General features: G+C 47.5%; 7 protein-coding genes across 7 annotated transcripts; 4 read left to right on the top strand and 3 right to left on the bottom strand.

The window, feature by feature from the left end:
- The first annotated feature begins 44 nt into the window (after positions 1–44).
- Positions 45–1529, top strand: F4812DRAFT_413032 (CHD5-like protein-domain-containing protein). The gene is made up of 3 exons (XM_047932755.1): positions 45–268; positions 375–561; positions 671–1529. Exons 1-3 carry the CDS (start codon positions 182–184, stop codon positions 1042–1044), a joined length of 648 nt encoding a protein of 215 aa, XP_047793487.1. The 5' UTR covers positions 45–181; the 3' UTR covers positions 1045–1529.
- A 202-nt stretch (positions 1530–1731) lies between these two features.
- Positions 1732–3219, top strand: F4812DRAFT_413030 (uncharacterized protein). The gene is made up of 2 exons (XM_047932754.1): positions 1732–1946; positions 2051–3219. Exons 1-2 carry the CDS (start codon positions 1927–1929, stop codon positions 3123–3125), a joined length of 1095 nt encoding a protein of 364 aa, XP_047793486.1. The 5' UTR covers positions 1732–1926; the 3' UTR covers positions 3126–3219.
- Positions 3138–6019, bottom strand: F4812DRAFT_413027 (uncharacterized protein). Its single transcript, XM_047932753.1, has 5 exons — positions 5739–6019; positions 5458–5683; positions 5229–5380; positions 4109–5166; positions 3138–4050 (listed from the first exon to the last, which is right to left on the bottom strand). Exons 2-5 carry the CDS (start codon positions 5492–5494, stop codon positions 3669–3671), a joined length of 1629 nt encoding a protein of 542 aa, XP_047793485.1. The 5' UTR covers positions 5495–5683; positions 5739–6019; the 3' UTR covers positions 3138–3668.
- Positions 6020–6267: 248 nt separating this feature from the next.
- F4812DRAFT_413025 (uncharacterized protein) lies at positions 6268–8018 on the bottom strand. Its single transcript, XM_047932752.1, has 4 exons — positions 7904–8018; positions 7778–7846; positions 7335–7718; positions 6268–7284 (listed from the first exon to the last, which is right to left on the bottom strand). Exons 1-4 carry the CDS (start codon positions 7935–7937, stop codon positions 6629–6631), a joined length of 1143 nt encoding a protein of 380 aa, XP_047793484.1. The 5' UTR covers positions 7938–8018; the 3' UTR covers positions 6268–6628.
- A 132-nt stretch (positions 8019–8150) lies between these two features.
- F4812DRAFT_413022 (uncharacterized protein) lies at positions 8151–9837 on the top strand. The gene is made up of 5 exons (XM_047932751.1): positions 8151–8607; positions 8677–8735; positions 8845–8923; positions 9029–9122; positions 9222–9837. The coding sequence occupies exons 1-5, from the start codon at positions 8449–8451 to the stop codon at positions 9335–9337; spliced, it is 507 nt and encodes a 168-aa protein (XP_047793483.1). The 5' UTR covers positions 8151–8448; the 3' UTR covers positions 9338–9837.
- A 1194-nt stretch (positions 9838–11031) lies between these two features.
- Positions 11032–13040, top strand: F4812DRAFT_413018 (Cupredoxin). Its single transcript, XM_047932750.1, has 2 exons — positions 11032–12241; positions 12312–13040. Exons 1-2 carry the CDS (start codon positions 11653–11655, stop codon positions 12674–12676), a joined length of 954 nt encoding a protein of 317 aa, XP_047793482.1. The 5' UTR covers positions 11032–11652; the 3' UTR covers positions 12677–13040.
- Positions 13041–14313, bottom strand: F4812DRAFT_413016 (four F5 protein). The gene is made up of 3 exons (XM_047932749.1): positions 13921–14313; positions 13661–13745; positions 13041–13506 (listed from the first exon to the last, which is right to left on the bottom strand). Exons 1-3 carry the CDS (start codon positions 13981–13983, stop codon positions 13463–13465), a joined length of 192 nt encoding a protein of 63 aa, XP_047793481.1. The 5' UTR covers positions 13984–14313; the 3' UTR covers positions 13041–13462.
- Positions 14314–15406: the final 1093 nt, after the last annotated feature.

The following is a 15406-nucleotide window of genomic DNA, read 5'->3' as shown; positions in this document are numbered from 1 at the left end:
TATAAATGCATTCTCAATCGTCATAGCACATTACACATTACTCTAAACCTTCTATTATCCATTATCGGATAGGACACGAATTTAAAGCTTTCTACTTTCGGTAGCCTTCTCTTACTAAACCTATTTGTTGTGACGTATTCATCTAATTCCAACACAAGCAGTCGGCTCAAGACGAAAAATAATGATATCTCTACTGCTTCTGATTTTCCTAGTCGAGGTCGGCGTTCACCTAGTGAACACAGTTGGCGCTGCGACGATAAATGACCTGGTAGGATATACCTATTCTCCGCACATTGCCAGGATGGATTAGCATCTTAGGTATCTTAGGTGTATGTGTGTGTCTCATATGGCTGACCGCGCGCTCGCTTTTGCAGCTATGGAACATATATCTAGCTCTCCCGACCGAATTCTCGAAGCAGGTGGCGGAAAGGAAAAAGCTGCAAAAGGAATACCTTACGATCCGCCGCGACCTGAATGCTACGAGCAGCCAGGACCAGTTTGCGAAATGGGCGAAGCTTCGACGGCAGCACGATAAGGTGTTGGAACAGCTGGAGAAGATGAGTTCGTTCTCTCCCCCCCTAATATGAACACACGGGATATGGATTATATATATGTGTGATATATGTGTGTAGGAGAGAGATGAAGTTGACAGATTTGTGTTTTTCTAAAGAAACCTCCCACGAAGGCGCCAAATCGAAGTTCGACAGTACCGTTAATATCCTACGTTGGTTGGCGACGTCCGGATTGAAGTTCTTCCTCCCTTTCTGGTACGCGAAACAGCCCATGTTCTGGCTCCCGCACGGCTGGTTCCCATACTACGCCGAATGGGTTTTGTCCTTCCCACGAGCCCCCTTAGGCAGCGTTAGTATCGCATCGTGGCAGGCGGCCTGTGCTGGGGTGGTCTTGTTGGTGAGGAGTACTATCACCGCGATTCTAGGATTGGTACTGGGTGCGAAGATGGAGAAGAAACAACCAGTCAAAGTGGGCGCAGAGAAGGGTCCCATACCGAAGTCACAAGAAGCAAAGGCCAAGAAGGATTCATGATTATTTAGGGGGGATACGTAGAGGTTACGTTAGATTGCTTGTACTATGTAGGTCAAGGAATTACTTATAATCATGGACTGGTAGATACGGGAAAGATATCATATGTCTCTCATCTAATTTGACGCAGAGTTTTTCATCGCAGAATGCTTGGAACTCTGTAACACGATTGAGATGACTCTTGGCAGAGTACTTTGGGTCGCTCTAGGCAGCATATTGACTCTGACGACCATCGAGAAAAAGGATCGTTAAAGCTTCGAAAGTGCCAGATATAATAATAATACATCACGGTTTGTCTTACCTTAAATCAGTATATAGTATCGCAGCGGTGATATATATATAGCTTAGAGACGATATCGACTTCGAAATGGGTATAATAGAATAATATGTAGTATATATTCCATTTCATTCCCTGCTATAGGTTCAATTCTTAGATACAGCTTATATATGCGCACTTGTGACTCGCATATTGTGTATGAAGAAGATTTGTTGACGAAGTTGAAGAGAAATAAAATAATAAATTTTCTGAAAGATCTGCGAAATTTGAAGCAAGATAAAGAAGTGGGTATGAAAACAACTGACCTATCAAAAGCTCAGACTCACTAGCCTCCCCACCGCTGCAAATCATGTACATCGGTACATCGGAAGGTATTGTCTGTCCTGACCTCTGGACCTTAGGTAAATGCGTCATGTACAAATACAAACAGGCGGTTGTTAATGAAGACAACACTACTACCTAAGGTCGGTCTATGTGTTTGACTCCAGTCAAACTGGCCTTGGAAACTACGAAATAACATTCTTTATTTAAACTTATTTTCCGCATATACTGGCGGCATGGTCAAAATACTACTCTATCTTGCCAGATAACAAGAAAAGAAGAACACAATGGCGATCCCTTGGGGAACGTAAGTTTAATAAACATCATTAAGTCAAGAGGGAACAACCCTAATAGTATTATTTGCACTCAATGTATAGAAGCTAATATACACACCTCCTTTCATCTCTCTAGGATAAAGTCCCTCCTCATATTCTTCGGGCCCATGCTCCTGCCCAAAGCCATAAACTACTACCGCTCCGTGCGCAACGCGCCCCTCGCCGCCGGCGTCTCCGTGCAGCCCCTCCCCCCTCACGCTCTCCGCGGCATATCCGTGCTCGTCGCTACCGCTCTCGCCTTCTTCCTCCGCGCCCTCCCCCTCTTCTCCCCCGAGAACGTCTTCGCGCGCACCCAGTCCCGCCTGCAGATCCCCACCGACGTGCTCTTCAACCGCCTCTCGTCCCTGCGCCCCCTCGCCCCCGCCGACGACGCCCTCCGCGCCCGCTTCGTCAACCTCGAGTCCCGCCTCCTGTACCTCCAGTTCGGCCCCGACGTCCTCGCCGAGTGCCCCTTCTGCTCCGCCGACGACCCCCGCTCCTACTTCTACTACGCCTTGCCCGCCATCCTCGCCCCGCACCTCGTCAACCTCGTCCTCGCCTCCCTCGCGACCTCCGAGATCCTGTCCGGCCCCTACGGCCCTAAGTGGCGCCCCACGGCCGCCGTGTCCGCGGGCCTCGCCGCCGCCCTCGACGTCTACCTCGCGCAGTCGTACAACTACCAGGCGAACGCGCGCGCGACGCGGCTCGCCGACCTCGACCCGTTCTTCTGGACGTCGCGGGCGGCGCGGCTCGCCGGGCTGGCTTCGCTGGACCTGGCGCTCGCGTACCTGGTGTACCTGTCGAGCACGAACCGGGCGTTCGTGGCGCCGCCGCACCCGGCGCAGCGCGTGGACGCCGTGGCCCGGCAGCTGCAGGCGACGAAGGGGCGGCTGAACGCCGTGGGCATCGTGAAGAACACGGCGACGCGCGACGAGGAGCTGCGCGCCCGCAGCCAGGCGTACTGGCGGCAGGAGGGCGCCATCATGCGCGAGGTCATGGAGGAGAGGGACGTGGTCGAGGGGGTCAACGACGCGCTGCAGAATAGGATCGACATCGCGGATATTACGAGGGACGCGGATGCGTATGCGCTGAACGTGCTGCCGAGGATGGAGGAGATGGTTACCACTACTACTACTACCACCACGCCGCCCGAAACGACGACGGTCGGATAGCGAGGGGTGGTGCTTTGTTGTTATTAGATGGTGCCGTGTGTGCAGATAGCGTCGTGTTTAGATATCATATGGAGTTGAGCTTGTTTTTACCGAAGACTTGAACCTTCAGTTTAGTAGTATTGTTACGTGAATGTCTAGACATGTGTATCTCGATTCAAGTCGAACTCTCCTAGACTAGGACGTCTCTTCAGAATTACTTAGAAAACCTGCAAGTAAGCGGAAGGTAAACCTACAATAAGGAGGCATCACTCGTTTAGTAGAAGAAAAACCAAAAGTTGGCCGTAACTATACAAAGGTGTGTAGCTGATGGCTAATAAGATCCAGATTATTCATTTGAATAGTCTATCCTATCCGTCCTCCTAGGAACTAATAACACTGAGGGTTGTCTTGTCCCCTTGAACCGTATCCCGACAAACGCCATCAGATGCTGCATAGTATGCTATCATGTCTTTTATCAAAAGCTAGCCGCAGTCGAAACAGAAAGAAAAGAAAAATGCATTATAACGCAGATACACGGGTAGCAAAGTAGTATTTACTACCTAATTAAGTACCTCGGGCGTCTGTTCTCGGCGTGCCGGCTGCGCTCGACATGCTGCCCTTCCTCGATCCCGTCTGCGAAGCCTCTTCCACGCTCCGTTCTAAGAACCCGGCCCATAAATCGGCAAGGGACTCTTTGCTGGCCGAGGTTGGCGTTGTATCTGAGAAAAATTCCGCGCTTAGAGACGGCGTACTAGGTGTTCTGTGGAACGGAGAGCTGGGGAGGCGGAGACTGTTAGTAGAAGTTCCCGGCCGCGCGAGCCCCGCCTGTTCCCTCTGTTCGTCTGTCCAATTCAAGAGCCCGGCGATGATCTGGAGGATCTGGAACTTCTTGGGATCAGAACGATCAAGGGCAAGGAACTGAAGGAAGTGGTTCGTGACAATTTGCCTATATGAAGTTAATAATCATATTATAGGGGGTGTTAGGATAGCGAAACTGGACATACCTATCGATGCTATCCTCAGGTTTGGTCTTCTTGAGGTATCGAAGAGCTTTCGTTAGGTGATCGTTAAGGACGATGGCTTCATGTCTTAGCTTGCCGATGAGGAGGTTTTTCTCCTTAACCTCTTTCTCGAAGGGCGCAGTTCGCTCCAGTTCCTTCTGTAACGATTCCTTAACTTTTTCGGCTTCGGTTGCTCTTGTGTCCGCCTCTTGAACGATCTTCTTGAGCGCCTGGAGCTGCTCTTCTGATGTCTCAACCATTTCACGCAGCTCCTTTTTGCGGGCCTCCTGAATCTCTTGGAGTGCCCTCTGGAGACTGTCAACAGCTTGAGACTGGGTATCTCTCTCGGCTATGATTCGCTCATAGCTTTCTCTCATGGTAGATAGTTGTTCTTCTAGAGCAGCTGCTTTTTCGGATAAGCTCTCCCTAATTGATCGTTCTTCCATAGCCAACACTTCCCAGTCGCCCATCGCATCCTTAGCCGCTTCTGCTTCTTCCCTTAAGTGTTGTATCTGTCGCGTCAGATCTTCCTTCTCCTTCAATGAGTTATGTTGGGAGAGGTTGTTTCTGCTTCGAAGACTAGACAGTTCTCTCGTCGCATCTTGCAGTTCGGTCTTGAGCTTTTCGATCTCATCTTGGTAACCTTGTGCGCCGTTTTGAAGCTCCTCATTTTGCGCTTCTAACTCTTCGATGCGTTGATTTGCTTCTTCCAATTCTTCCTTTCCTCTCGCTAGTCTGTTGCCGACGTTTTCTTTAATCTTCTCGACCCTGTCTACGAGGGTTTGATATTGCTCCTCAACCTGCTCCTTGGCGGCTTCAGATTCTTCTAAATCTGATTTGAGTTGAGCGGTCTCTTGGGCATGCGTTTCTTGTATGTTTTCGAGCTGTTTTCGAAGTTGTTCTACTTCTGCTCTTAGAGCTTCACGCTCTTGCGTTATGGCGTCTAGCCTGGCGCTTGTGTCTGTGGATTCGGTTGTATCATTCGTGGCTGATTCGCGAGCAGGATGTCCATTGGTTGTAGGTGATGTGGCATGGCCATTTGTAGATTGTTTTGGTGTAATCTAGCAACTGGGTTAGCACTCAACTGACTATATAATCTACATTGGAAGTAAACCATGCTCACTTCTGCTGCGGGTGTGTCTGGCTCGTCGGATTCGTTACCGTCTTCTTCGGGACGCTCTCCATCCTGATTTATATCTATGGCTTTAACTCCGTCCTCGAGCGGTTTGGGCTTTGCTGCATTCTTCTTCTTTTTGTTATTCTTTTTCTTCGCACCTATTCAACACCACGTTTTGGTTAATATGATCACACTGCAAGACAACAACGAGAATATTTAGTAACTAGGTACCTACCAGCATTTAACTGCTGCGAAGGCTCTGTGGGAGTCATTATGAAATCATTCGTGAAGATTGAATATCTGACACGGTGACAACATCAATCGCCGACAGACCCGAAAAAAAAAAGGTGATTGGAGAGACGTTTAAAGACGTTTAGAAGTTGCGACGTTCTACTGCAAATCTCCAAAGTCCACAGTCCACAATCCAAACGTAAGCCGTTGCTGTTTATCGTAGTTCCAGCCTAGGACCTAGGTTAGTACCTGTACATGCCCTGGGTATTGTACCTTGCAGTGTACCTAAAGTGGTTATTTTAGGTACCTAGCGAATCAAATTACCGTTCGTTAATTGGCAAGTGCTTAGGCACTTAGACTTAGGTAGGGCAACTAGCGACTTAGCGTCTCAGATACAGGGCACGTTCCAACTATCCAACCAACTATCCAACCGCTATAACAGCAGAGACTTATCAACAGGTATCTTAGGTACCTATCAACTGATCGTCTTTCAAGTGTCTAGACCATCTTAATGTCACCATCTAATAGGCCGAGAATTTGTAGAAGAAGAATAGCCTGTTACACCTCGTATGAGTTTGTCTTTGAATACGAGATTGATTTAGCGAACGGTCTTAATACAACTTTTAGTATTACTTATTCTTTAGAAAAGCCCCCACCACCAGTGGCTGACGTGAAGATGTGGCTTGCATTGGGCCACAGACCACCTAAATCAATCCCTATAATACATCTGATTGGTCAATTAATTTCTACTACAAAGAAATCTCCAGTGTTCGAGTTGTGTCCAAATTTTCTTTTCTTCTACACATATTTTACCATCTTCACTGGAACCTTTTGAAATCGAAGCTACCTTGCTCAACTTTTGAGCATTAATGGCTGGTTCATCCTTTCCGGTCGAAGTAGAACGAAAATTGCCCTTTATAATCCCGCTGTCCGCCCGATCTCATCCACGGGTACAATGGGTTCGCTATGCGCAAATATATCCATCATTCTACTAAATAAGGCATAGTTATGTGAAACGTAAGAATCGGAGAGGATAACAATAGACGCATATTTTCCACATAATAATACGTACATAACGCAAAATGCAATTATTTGAAGTGATCAAGTTTCTTCCCACGGGAAGGCATCATAACATTGCTGTAAACTAAGTAGGTATAAAAAACGCCTCGAAAACATTACGCAGCTACCTTCTTTGTTTTCGCCTTTGAAGACTTCTTCCCTTTCTTAGTAGATTTAACAACATCCTGCTTGCTTGTCTTACCAGTCTCCTCGGGAGAATTATCATTATCATCCTTCGCCGCTCTCTCGACCGGTTCCGCTTCTACAGCCTCAGTTGTAGGTGCTGACTCAATGGCTTTCGGTTTCTCGCTATCGCCACCTTCAATCGCGAGAGGTTCACTAGCCGCTTCATCAATCGACTTGATCTTAGGGGCTTCGAAATCGTAACCCATGTCCTGTAGTTTCTTTGCCCGTTGGCTACGCTTCTGTTCTTCTTTCGTAATCTTCTCGGTCCACTTCGACTCGGATAAAGGTTTCTTTAGTTGGTTACCGGCCATCTTGTTTAACGGCACTTTCTTGAAGCGCTTGTTTGAACCCTTCCAGAGGTCATCATGAATTTGTGACTTGGGAACAACCTTAACTTTCAGGATCCGACCAAATAGGAGATAGTTGTCCATCGTTTTAGCAACAACGGCTGCAACGGCTGCAGACGCGAATTCGATGAAGGCGAAATGTCTGCTGGCACCTGTCTTTTTGTTCCTAGACATCCTCAACTTCTCGATTTTACCGAACTGAGAAAAGTAGGAGCGCATCTCATGTTCGTAGAAACCATCTTATCACCATTGTTAGCATTGTTATAAACTGATTGAAGACTTAACCTACGAGGTAGACGGCCAACATATACAACGCCGCGTTCTCCATCCTCGGAATTGGATGATTTAAGCAATTCCTTAGATGCTTTAGGAATCTCGCCTACATCTTGCCCCTCGTGAAATTGGACACTGGTATCGGCTACAGCATCTTCGTCGTCGCTGTCAACGACCTTCGCAAGAGCTTGGGCGTCATCGTCCTCGTCCTCCGAAGACTGCAGGGTCTCTTCTTCATTTTTAGCCTCACTCTTAGCTTCAGTCTTATCCTTCTTGCTCTCTTTCGCGGATTTGGAGATCTTCGTCTTTACTGCACGGTCTGCTTTGGTATTCTTCAATTGACTCTCATCTTTGGTTGATTTAGATTTCTTTACCGCAACAGGGCTCGCATCGTCGGCCGCTATGGAATTTCTTCCTGTCAGTTTGCGGAGGATAAGACATGATGATTTTCGTACGGACCTTTTCGCTTGCTAGCTAGAGCGTCGACCTTGGCTTGAGATGCGGGCTTCGCGGCCGAAATGCCGGCTTCTATCAATATTTATTAGTTTAGTTTTGAATCGTAGCTGAAATTAATTAATAATATACCTTTTGATTTTCTTTTTCTGAGCTCTGGTGCCATTTTTCTTGTATTGTTGACAGTTGACCGTACAGCTTTAATCCGATCGGCTCTTCCACGCTGCTATGTTGAGTTCGAACTTTTTTTTTCTTTTGCGCCAGGATTCTGCCGTTTGAGCTTTGGCGGTGAGATGGATAAACCCCACTTTCCCCAGATAAGAGAGATACGTACCCGTACCGAGATACATCGGTACGGTGTGTTACCTTTACAGTGGCTGTAGCTGCAAGTTGCTTTTGGCATTAACTTTTGACATCTGTGACTGGGAAAAGTGAATATTACATCTTAGGGGATGCATTTTATAGAGTCATTCTTTTAAGTACTTAAATGAGCGGTTAATGGATCTGTTATAAAGTCACACGAGACTTTTCTATATAAAATCAGATTCAAAAACTCGGTCAACCAAATTAATGTTAACCCCCCTGACAAGTAACCACCTACAAAGAAACGCTCTTCTGAAATCGGTTTCGCATGCACATCATACAGCAACATACATCTCACGCCTAAAGTCCTGTGGATGATTTTCATTCTTCCCGAGTTAGTCAGATATATCAATCGATCAAGAGGCCTCCCCGCTCTCAACATGGCTCCCCCCAAAAAGCCATTGTCCCATACAGAGATTTGGGATGACTCGGCTCTTATAGACTCGTGGAACGACGCGCTGAAGGAATATGAAGTATGTACCCAAGTTTTTTATAACTTCGTAGTAACTGATAAGAACCGATGTCTAACCAACAAAATCTAGAAATATCATAGCATCCACAAGAATGGAGGCAATGTGGAAGACCTTCTAAAGTCCGACGAGTAAGTTTTCACCCCTCTCTCACCTGAGCCCGACTCCCTAGATGTTTCGTACAGTCGCAGTACTGGAGCCGCATATACGCATGGCATGCTTACACGGGGATCATTCAAGAACTACGGATGCCAAGGATGAAACTCAAGAGACGCATCCCCTCGAAGCAGATTCCGAAATGGGAACTGAAGCTAATATCGTAAGCCATAAACCCCAACCCTATGGTAAAGGCCTACCCTTGAGAAGATCCTAGAAGATCAAGAAAGCTTGGCCCAGATCTCCCAAGATTTCTAACCAAACACAGAACGGAAGACAAGAGGACGGAAAGTCGACTTCCCAGCACAGCCACCCGCTTGGTGGAGGTCCCGGTCCTGGTCCTGGAGGGCTTCTAGGTTCAGGTGAGCTTCAGACTAAACCCTAGTCCCCGTCAAGGTTCTAGAAAGAGGATATCTCTAGACGCGACGAAGTTGGTTGTGCTAACGATTATGTATCAACAGTACGTGATGAAGGTCTGAAGAGACTGTTGATGTCGTGGTACTACGCTGGCTACTACACAGGCCTTTACGAAGGCCAACAAAACCAATCGCAGGAACAAAATTCCGAATCGAGGTAAATGGGGGAATTCGGAGATATCATAACTCTAATCCTGAATCTGGTTAGAAATCGTTGGGTGGGATATTTCGTGAGATCGACCTGACAGGCAGGAATCTGTAACGTTGGCTGTTACAAGCTGTTGTGACAACGATAACGTCACATAATAGTAGTTACCTTAGGTACCAACGTAGATTAAATTCTACGAGCCAGCAAGCATGCGACAAGTTATGCGCCGGCCCTTATCTAAAAGAAACAGTACAACATAATACTAGTTACTAGTAATTATACTAGTAATTATGAGATGTCGGTTGGGGGGAGCGAAGCGAAGAAACAAATTCGAGGTTATCATTACGTTCTTCATGGAAATCATGGCCTGATTCCTCCGTGTCTTGGGTCGCGGTTATGAGTGCATAGCCAAATACCCGGGGTTTTCAGCTTCCTCGAGAGGAAACAATTTATTGATAGCACTTCAATTTGAGGCCATGACGAAATAACTGCTAATCAGAATAATATCGTCTCTTTTTATTACTTATTCGTATAGTTATTCTGATATAGTGTTGTAGTTTGGTATTACCAATAATCGGTAGTCCATAGATACCTCCTAATGCTTCTATACCAGCCTAATAGTTCCAATATTTCATAGGCTACCTACAATTAAGATAACTGACAGCAGCTACAAACTAAATTACAGCTCTTCCTGATTCCAAAGTCCGAGCCAGCCGTTGCTATGAGGTCCCCGCTAGCATTGCCTTATTAGGATCCTTTTTTTTCTCTTCCAATACGACGCTATGGTGTCCACGAGCTCGGAGCGTTTAAGATGAACTTGAGAATGAAGCTAGTCGAGAAACGGTGCATGGTGCGGAGGACTAATAAGAAACAGGGATTGCATCGAAGACAAGCATTGGCATATTCGGCTTAGACTAGGCCAGACCCGGATCTTTTCCCACTCGAGTAAAGGTTGAGAACTAGGATATGGGTTGCGATAAGGTCAACCCTTAAGCAGGAACAATCTTAACGGTCAAGTTCGGATGGCGGAGCAAGGAGGATCTCGGCACGGGTCCTTTCGCCCATATAAACAACGTGCAGATTTCTTGGTAAGCATGGGTTTTTCTCCATGGGAAAGGTTTGAAACTGGCTTACTAGTATGTACAGAGATCAGTTTATTAAAGGGCTACAGAGAAAGATTCCGGCTCCGGCATAAAACAAATATGTTTGTAAAACGTGGTTCCCTTGAGAGTTCGATATGTGCTAAGAACAGATCGTAATACATAGTACAGGCCCTGAAGAGGTTATAATGGAAGTGCTTCTCTTGGTTTAGCCGTAGTAATCACAGGCTCCGGGCCTAGACCAATAGCTGCTGTGTTATATACTAGGTGGTAAACAATTCAACGAAGTGATAGCTTTACAACGGGAGAGTAGACTTTGAAATACATCTATTTGGCATGATTGTCTATAACTTAGGTACATACTATTGAACTCACTGTAAATCCTAGTACTACATAGCGAGGAACTATTGTTCATGACGTTTACTACAATAACCTTCCGAAGGAATAAACGATAGGTAGAATAACGATACCTTATTCAAAAGGAAAAAAAAAAGGTCAACCTCGGATTGGCTGTCCGCAACCTTGGCATCCCAATAGGGGCTCGAGCTATGACCGTATTCCCCTGGTCTCTTAGTCTTATAAGCGAGGGGTCCAAACGCCATCCGAGACAATTCTGTCACATCCACCTCCTACCCCCAAGCCTTGGAGCCGCGAAACCCGTCTTCTTCATGGGCTCGCCCTAGTCCTTACTGGACTGTGCTCCGTCGTCGCGAACAATTAAGTGGCATACTTCCGGTTGCCGTGCGTCTCTAGTCGTGATCGGGCGCCCTTGGCCCCGGCAAGGTTCATCCCCAGCTGCAGCTGCTATGCTGCACGGAAGTTTTTTGCCCTCCCTGTTTCGAGCGCAACTCCTGGTCAAGGAGGTATCCTCTCAGGGTCCAGCGCCAGGCCGACTACAGGTTCAGGAAATCGTCATGCTCGATTTAAGTGAGGATGTCCCCCCTTCTGGGCCCAGGCCTGGATTGTTTCTTTTCACTCTCTTCTTCAGACGACTTGTCCTGTGTAATACGCTCTTTTGCCTTTTTCCATCGTCTCGGTGTGATTTTACGTCCTTGTTCATTCTCTTAATCACGAGCAGGCCCTCGCCTTTTTTGAAAGCATCTCTATTGCCAGGCTCGCCACGGTCATTCAGGAATACCGATAATATATCGAAAAGCTCCCGTAAAAAAGGATCATCTAACGTTTAATTCCCCAAATCCTTCGAAAGAAAAACAAAAAACCAGTCAATATGAAGTACGCCACAGCTCTTTCGGTTGCCGTTGCGCCTCTGGCCATCGCTAAAGCCGTCAATAACGTCTACCCCCAAAAGAGGTCCAACCACAAGCAGGAATTAGAAAACCTCGCGGGCCTCGCGGGCCTCGGTGGAGGGATCAACCTTGGTGTTTCGTTAGGACAGTCGACTCAGGTCATCGTCATCTGGGCGAACCCTGGAAACGACGCTAAGACGACGACGCTGCACGAGCAAGTCACCGTAACCCAGACCGTCACCGCTGGCGCGGAAGCAACAGCGATCGGAACCGGAACCCTCGCCGCCGGAGCTACCACCACAGCTGCTGCTGGCGCGGTAGCGACCCACACCGTCCAGGTCGGTGGCTCCGCCGGCTTGGTCTTCGTCCCCGATCAAGTCAAGGCCAACGTCGGCGACATGGTCATCTTCGAATTCATGAACGCAAACCACACCGCTACCCAGTCCACCTTCGCCGAGCCCTGCAAGGCCATGGAGGGCGGCATGGACTCCGGCTTCCAGCCCAACCCCAACAACACCGTCAACCCGCCTCCCAAGGTCGCCATGCAAGTCATGACGAGCGAACCTCTATGTAAGTCCATCTATCCATCCATCCATCCATCTTTCGCGTGATCATTTCAGCTAACGGAAGAAAACCCTAGGGTTCTACTGCAAGCAGAAGGGCCACTGCGGCAAGGGCATGACCTTCTCGATCAACCCCACGGCCGAGAAGTCGCAAGCCCTGTTCCAGGCCAAGGCGATCCAGCAGAACGGTTCCGGCGCCGGCAGCGCCATCACGGGCAACGCGACGGAGCCCGCCGTCGCCGCGCCCGCCGCCTCCTCGGGCAGCGAGACCGCCCCCGCCGCTCCGGGCGTCACCCAGGGCACGGGCACCATCCAGAACGGCGCCTGCGTGTGCGCCGTCCAGTGCAGCACCGGCAGCTTCCCTGTCAACGCGGCCCAGGGCGTCGGCGCTTTCGGCGGCTTCGCGGGCGGTCTGCCCGCGAGCATGATGGAGGCTATTTAAACAGAAGTAGTGGTAGCGGGGAAAGGGAGACAAACAAACAAGCAAACAAACGGCGTCTGGGGAATTACGACTGATACCAATGGCTAGCTAGTAATTGTCGCCGAGGATCTGAGATGATTCTGATATATCTGAGGCGGAGGAGGGGGGTTTTCTTTTATTATTGACACACCTGAATGATTAGACTTCTTCTTTTTTTTACTATTATTCACCTGGCAATTAGGGATTCTTTTTATTTTTATTTTTTTTGTTCAAGAGATATGACTGGATCGTACACTAGGTATATATATAGGTGCACTTAATAAGGTCATCAGATCAAGTATAAAAATATACCAATACTTAATTCAAGATGATGTTTGCGCCTTACCTAGCAAGATATAGAAAACTGCATAGCGTGACGCTTGAGTGAACCGAGCAAGCAAGTAAGCAGACAGACAGGCAGACAGGCAGGCAGATATTAGTAATTACCCGAGGTACCTTAGACAGTCACGTCGAGAGGGGGGACGACTACGGATTAATGATGGATCGCATTAATCAAAAAGAACGAGATGCGTGTATGAGAAAGAAAGTCCAGACGCCGTTCAACACGCCCTAGAACCCCCGCCGTTCGTCGGTTGAATAAATAAAAAAGACGATTCGCCCCGAATCTCATATATCGTTGAAATCAATCATGTGTGTGGTCCCTCGCTATACCCCCCTATGCTACGGGATATATATGTCTATGTCCTAATACGCCTCTCGCTATGCTGCATTGGTGTGTGGTGCTTCCCCTTTCCTCCCCGAATAATTTTACTTTCCGCCAGCAGCGGCGGCAGCAGCTTTCTTCGCGTCGGCTAGGAGACAAAAAGGATTTAGGTCAGTTTTACGAACATCAGGCGCATAGTGATAATAATATACGGGAGAGAAGAAGTCCAGATAGCACACATATTCTTCTTCTTCTTTGTCGTTTGAAAGGGGATGGGGATGGGGATGGACTATATATCTTACCGGCAGCTTGCTTCTTGCGCATCATCTCGGCGACGGCTTCCTTGTCGCGCTGCATCTCCGTGCCGCTCTTGTTGTTCTTGGATTTCTGCGCGGGGGGGAGCGGGTTAGCATATCAGGAGCACACTTATGTTGTACGGTCTTAATCTTCCGCCGCTTTTGGATCCCGATATACAACGCTGAGCACGATTGCAACCAAGCGATGACAGGTTGTGGTGGTGGTGGTAGTGATGCGCAGGCGGATGGGAAGGGGGAAAACTCACCTGGGCAGCCTGGGCCTTGAGGTTCTTCTCACGCGCCTTTTCGCGCTGGTTACCGCGGGCCATGATTTCGGAAATAGAAATAGAAAAAAAGAAACGAATAAGATGTGGAGATAGAGAGTACCTTAGGTACGGTAGGGAGGTAGAATCAGAGCGATAATGTTATGCGAAAAGGCGAAAGGGTTTTAGCGGAAGCGCAGCGCTTAATAAAACGCGAGCGGGTGGTTTATGGCTCTGATTCGGTCTGAGAGATTGTTCTGAGGATTTGAAATTTAGAAAAAGAGATCGAAAAGTTGTCCAAATTGTTTCTTTTTTAGCCGCCCAGCTGGCTTAAAATAAAGGGCGCCCACAGCAGTGCAAGCAGCGCCGCCAGCGCCGCAAGGGTTGTTTCCCGCCTAGAGCCGCGCTGTTGGCCTGTTCGTGTGGTCTGTGCGGGCAGGCTTACCGCTTAAAACTTCGATTGCAGCCAATCAGATCACTTGCTCATCACTGATCTAAAGATTCTCGATCCTTCCTTTTATCGAGAAATCGGCTTAGCGTGTTGGACTTTGATAGATCCCCTGGATTCCCTGGATCCCCCACATGGTTTTACTGATAGGTTTAGGTACAAGCATGTCAAGTGGTTACATGGTAGAACAAGCTGATAGATGCGGTGTTCCTGATTCATTTCAACGTTGTTAATTACGATGGCATATGTAAATGATATTGTTTTTTATCTTCGTAGGTACTTGCACACATCTACAAACCTTCAAGGTACAATATATGAACCCTAGAGGTACAAGAACACGCTGTCAGGTATGTATCAGGTAAATAAGGGTAAGCTGATTTGAAGGGAATCAAAGATGACAAACAATAGCTTAGAGAACAATAAAGATCAATACGGATTATTATCCAAGATAAGGAAAAGAAAAAACAAAGGAATAGTTGGATGTCTCATTATTTCCTACAAGATTCAATCGTTTTAACTGAGGTTATTTTCAAATTGTTGCTCCATGTATGATTCCGGAGCATATCGAAATCATCACTTATAAGAGGCATGGTGTAGGTATAATACTAATGTATAAGAGCTTTGGTGGGGGTCTGGCTAACGGGCCAAAAATCGATGTGAAACCAAAATCGTTAACTGACAGCCAATCGAATTAATGTCGTAACCCAATTCTCACGATGTATTCGCTCAAACGGAAAATAGACCACATTTAAATCATTGGATATGATGATCTCGTGCTGCAGGCCCATGCCATTTTCCTAGCTACCGGTTTCTTGCTATCATAGTATCTGTATTGTTAAGAGCAATGATTCGTGTCAAGCGCCGGGACAGTTGCAGATCTAACCCGTCTGAGGGAACGGAGATTCACCAAAAGATGCAAGCAATAATATTCAGAATAGAACATTCAGATCGTAACCATGTCTTCCGTACTCCGCGGCCTGCGGTTGAACCTCTTGGCAGTTGTAAAAAAGGATCTAGTTAAACAGCTTCCTACCTGGGTCA

The sequence above is a fragment of the Daldinia caldariorum genome (genome assembly GCF_022478825.1).
Source record: "Daldinia caldariorum strain CBS 122874 unplaced genomic scaffold F4812scaffold_2, whole genome shotgun sequence".
NCBI classification, from domain to species: domain Eukaryota; kingdom Fungi; phylum Ascomycota; class Sordariomycetes; order Xylariales; family Hypoxylaceae; genus Daldinia; species Daldinia caldariorum.
The sequence above is the reverse complement of the archived record's forward strand: the minus strand, read 5'-3'. Positions and strand labels throughout refer to the sequence as shown.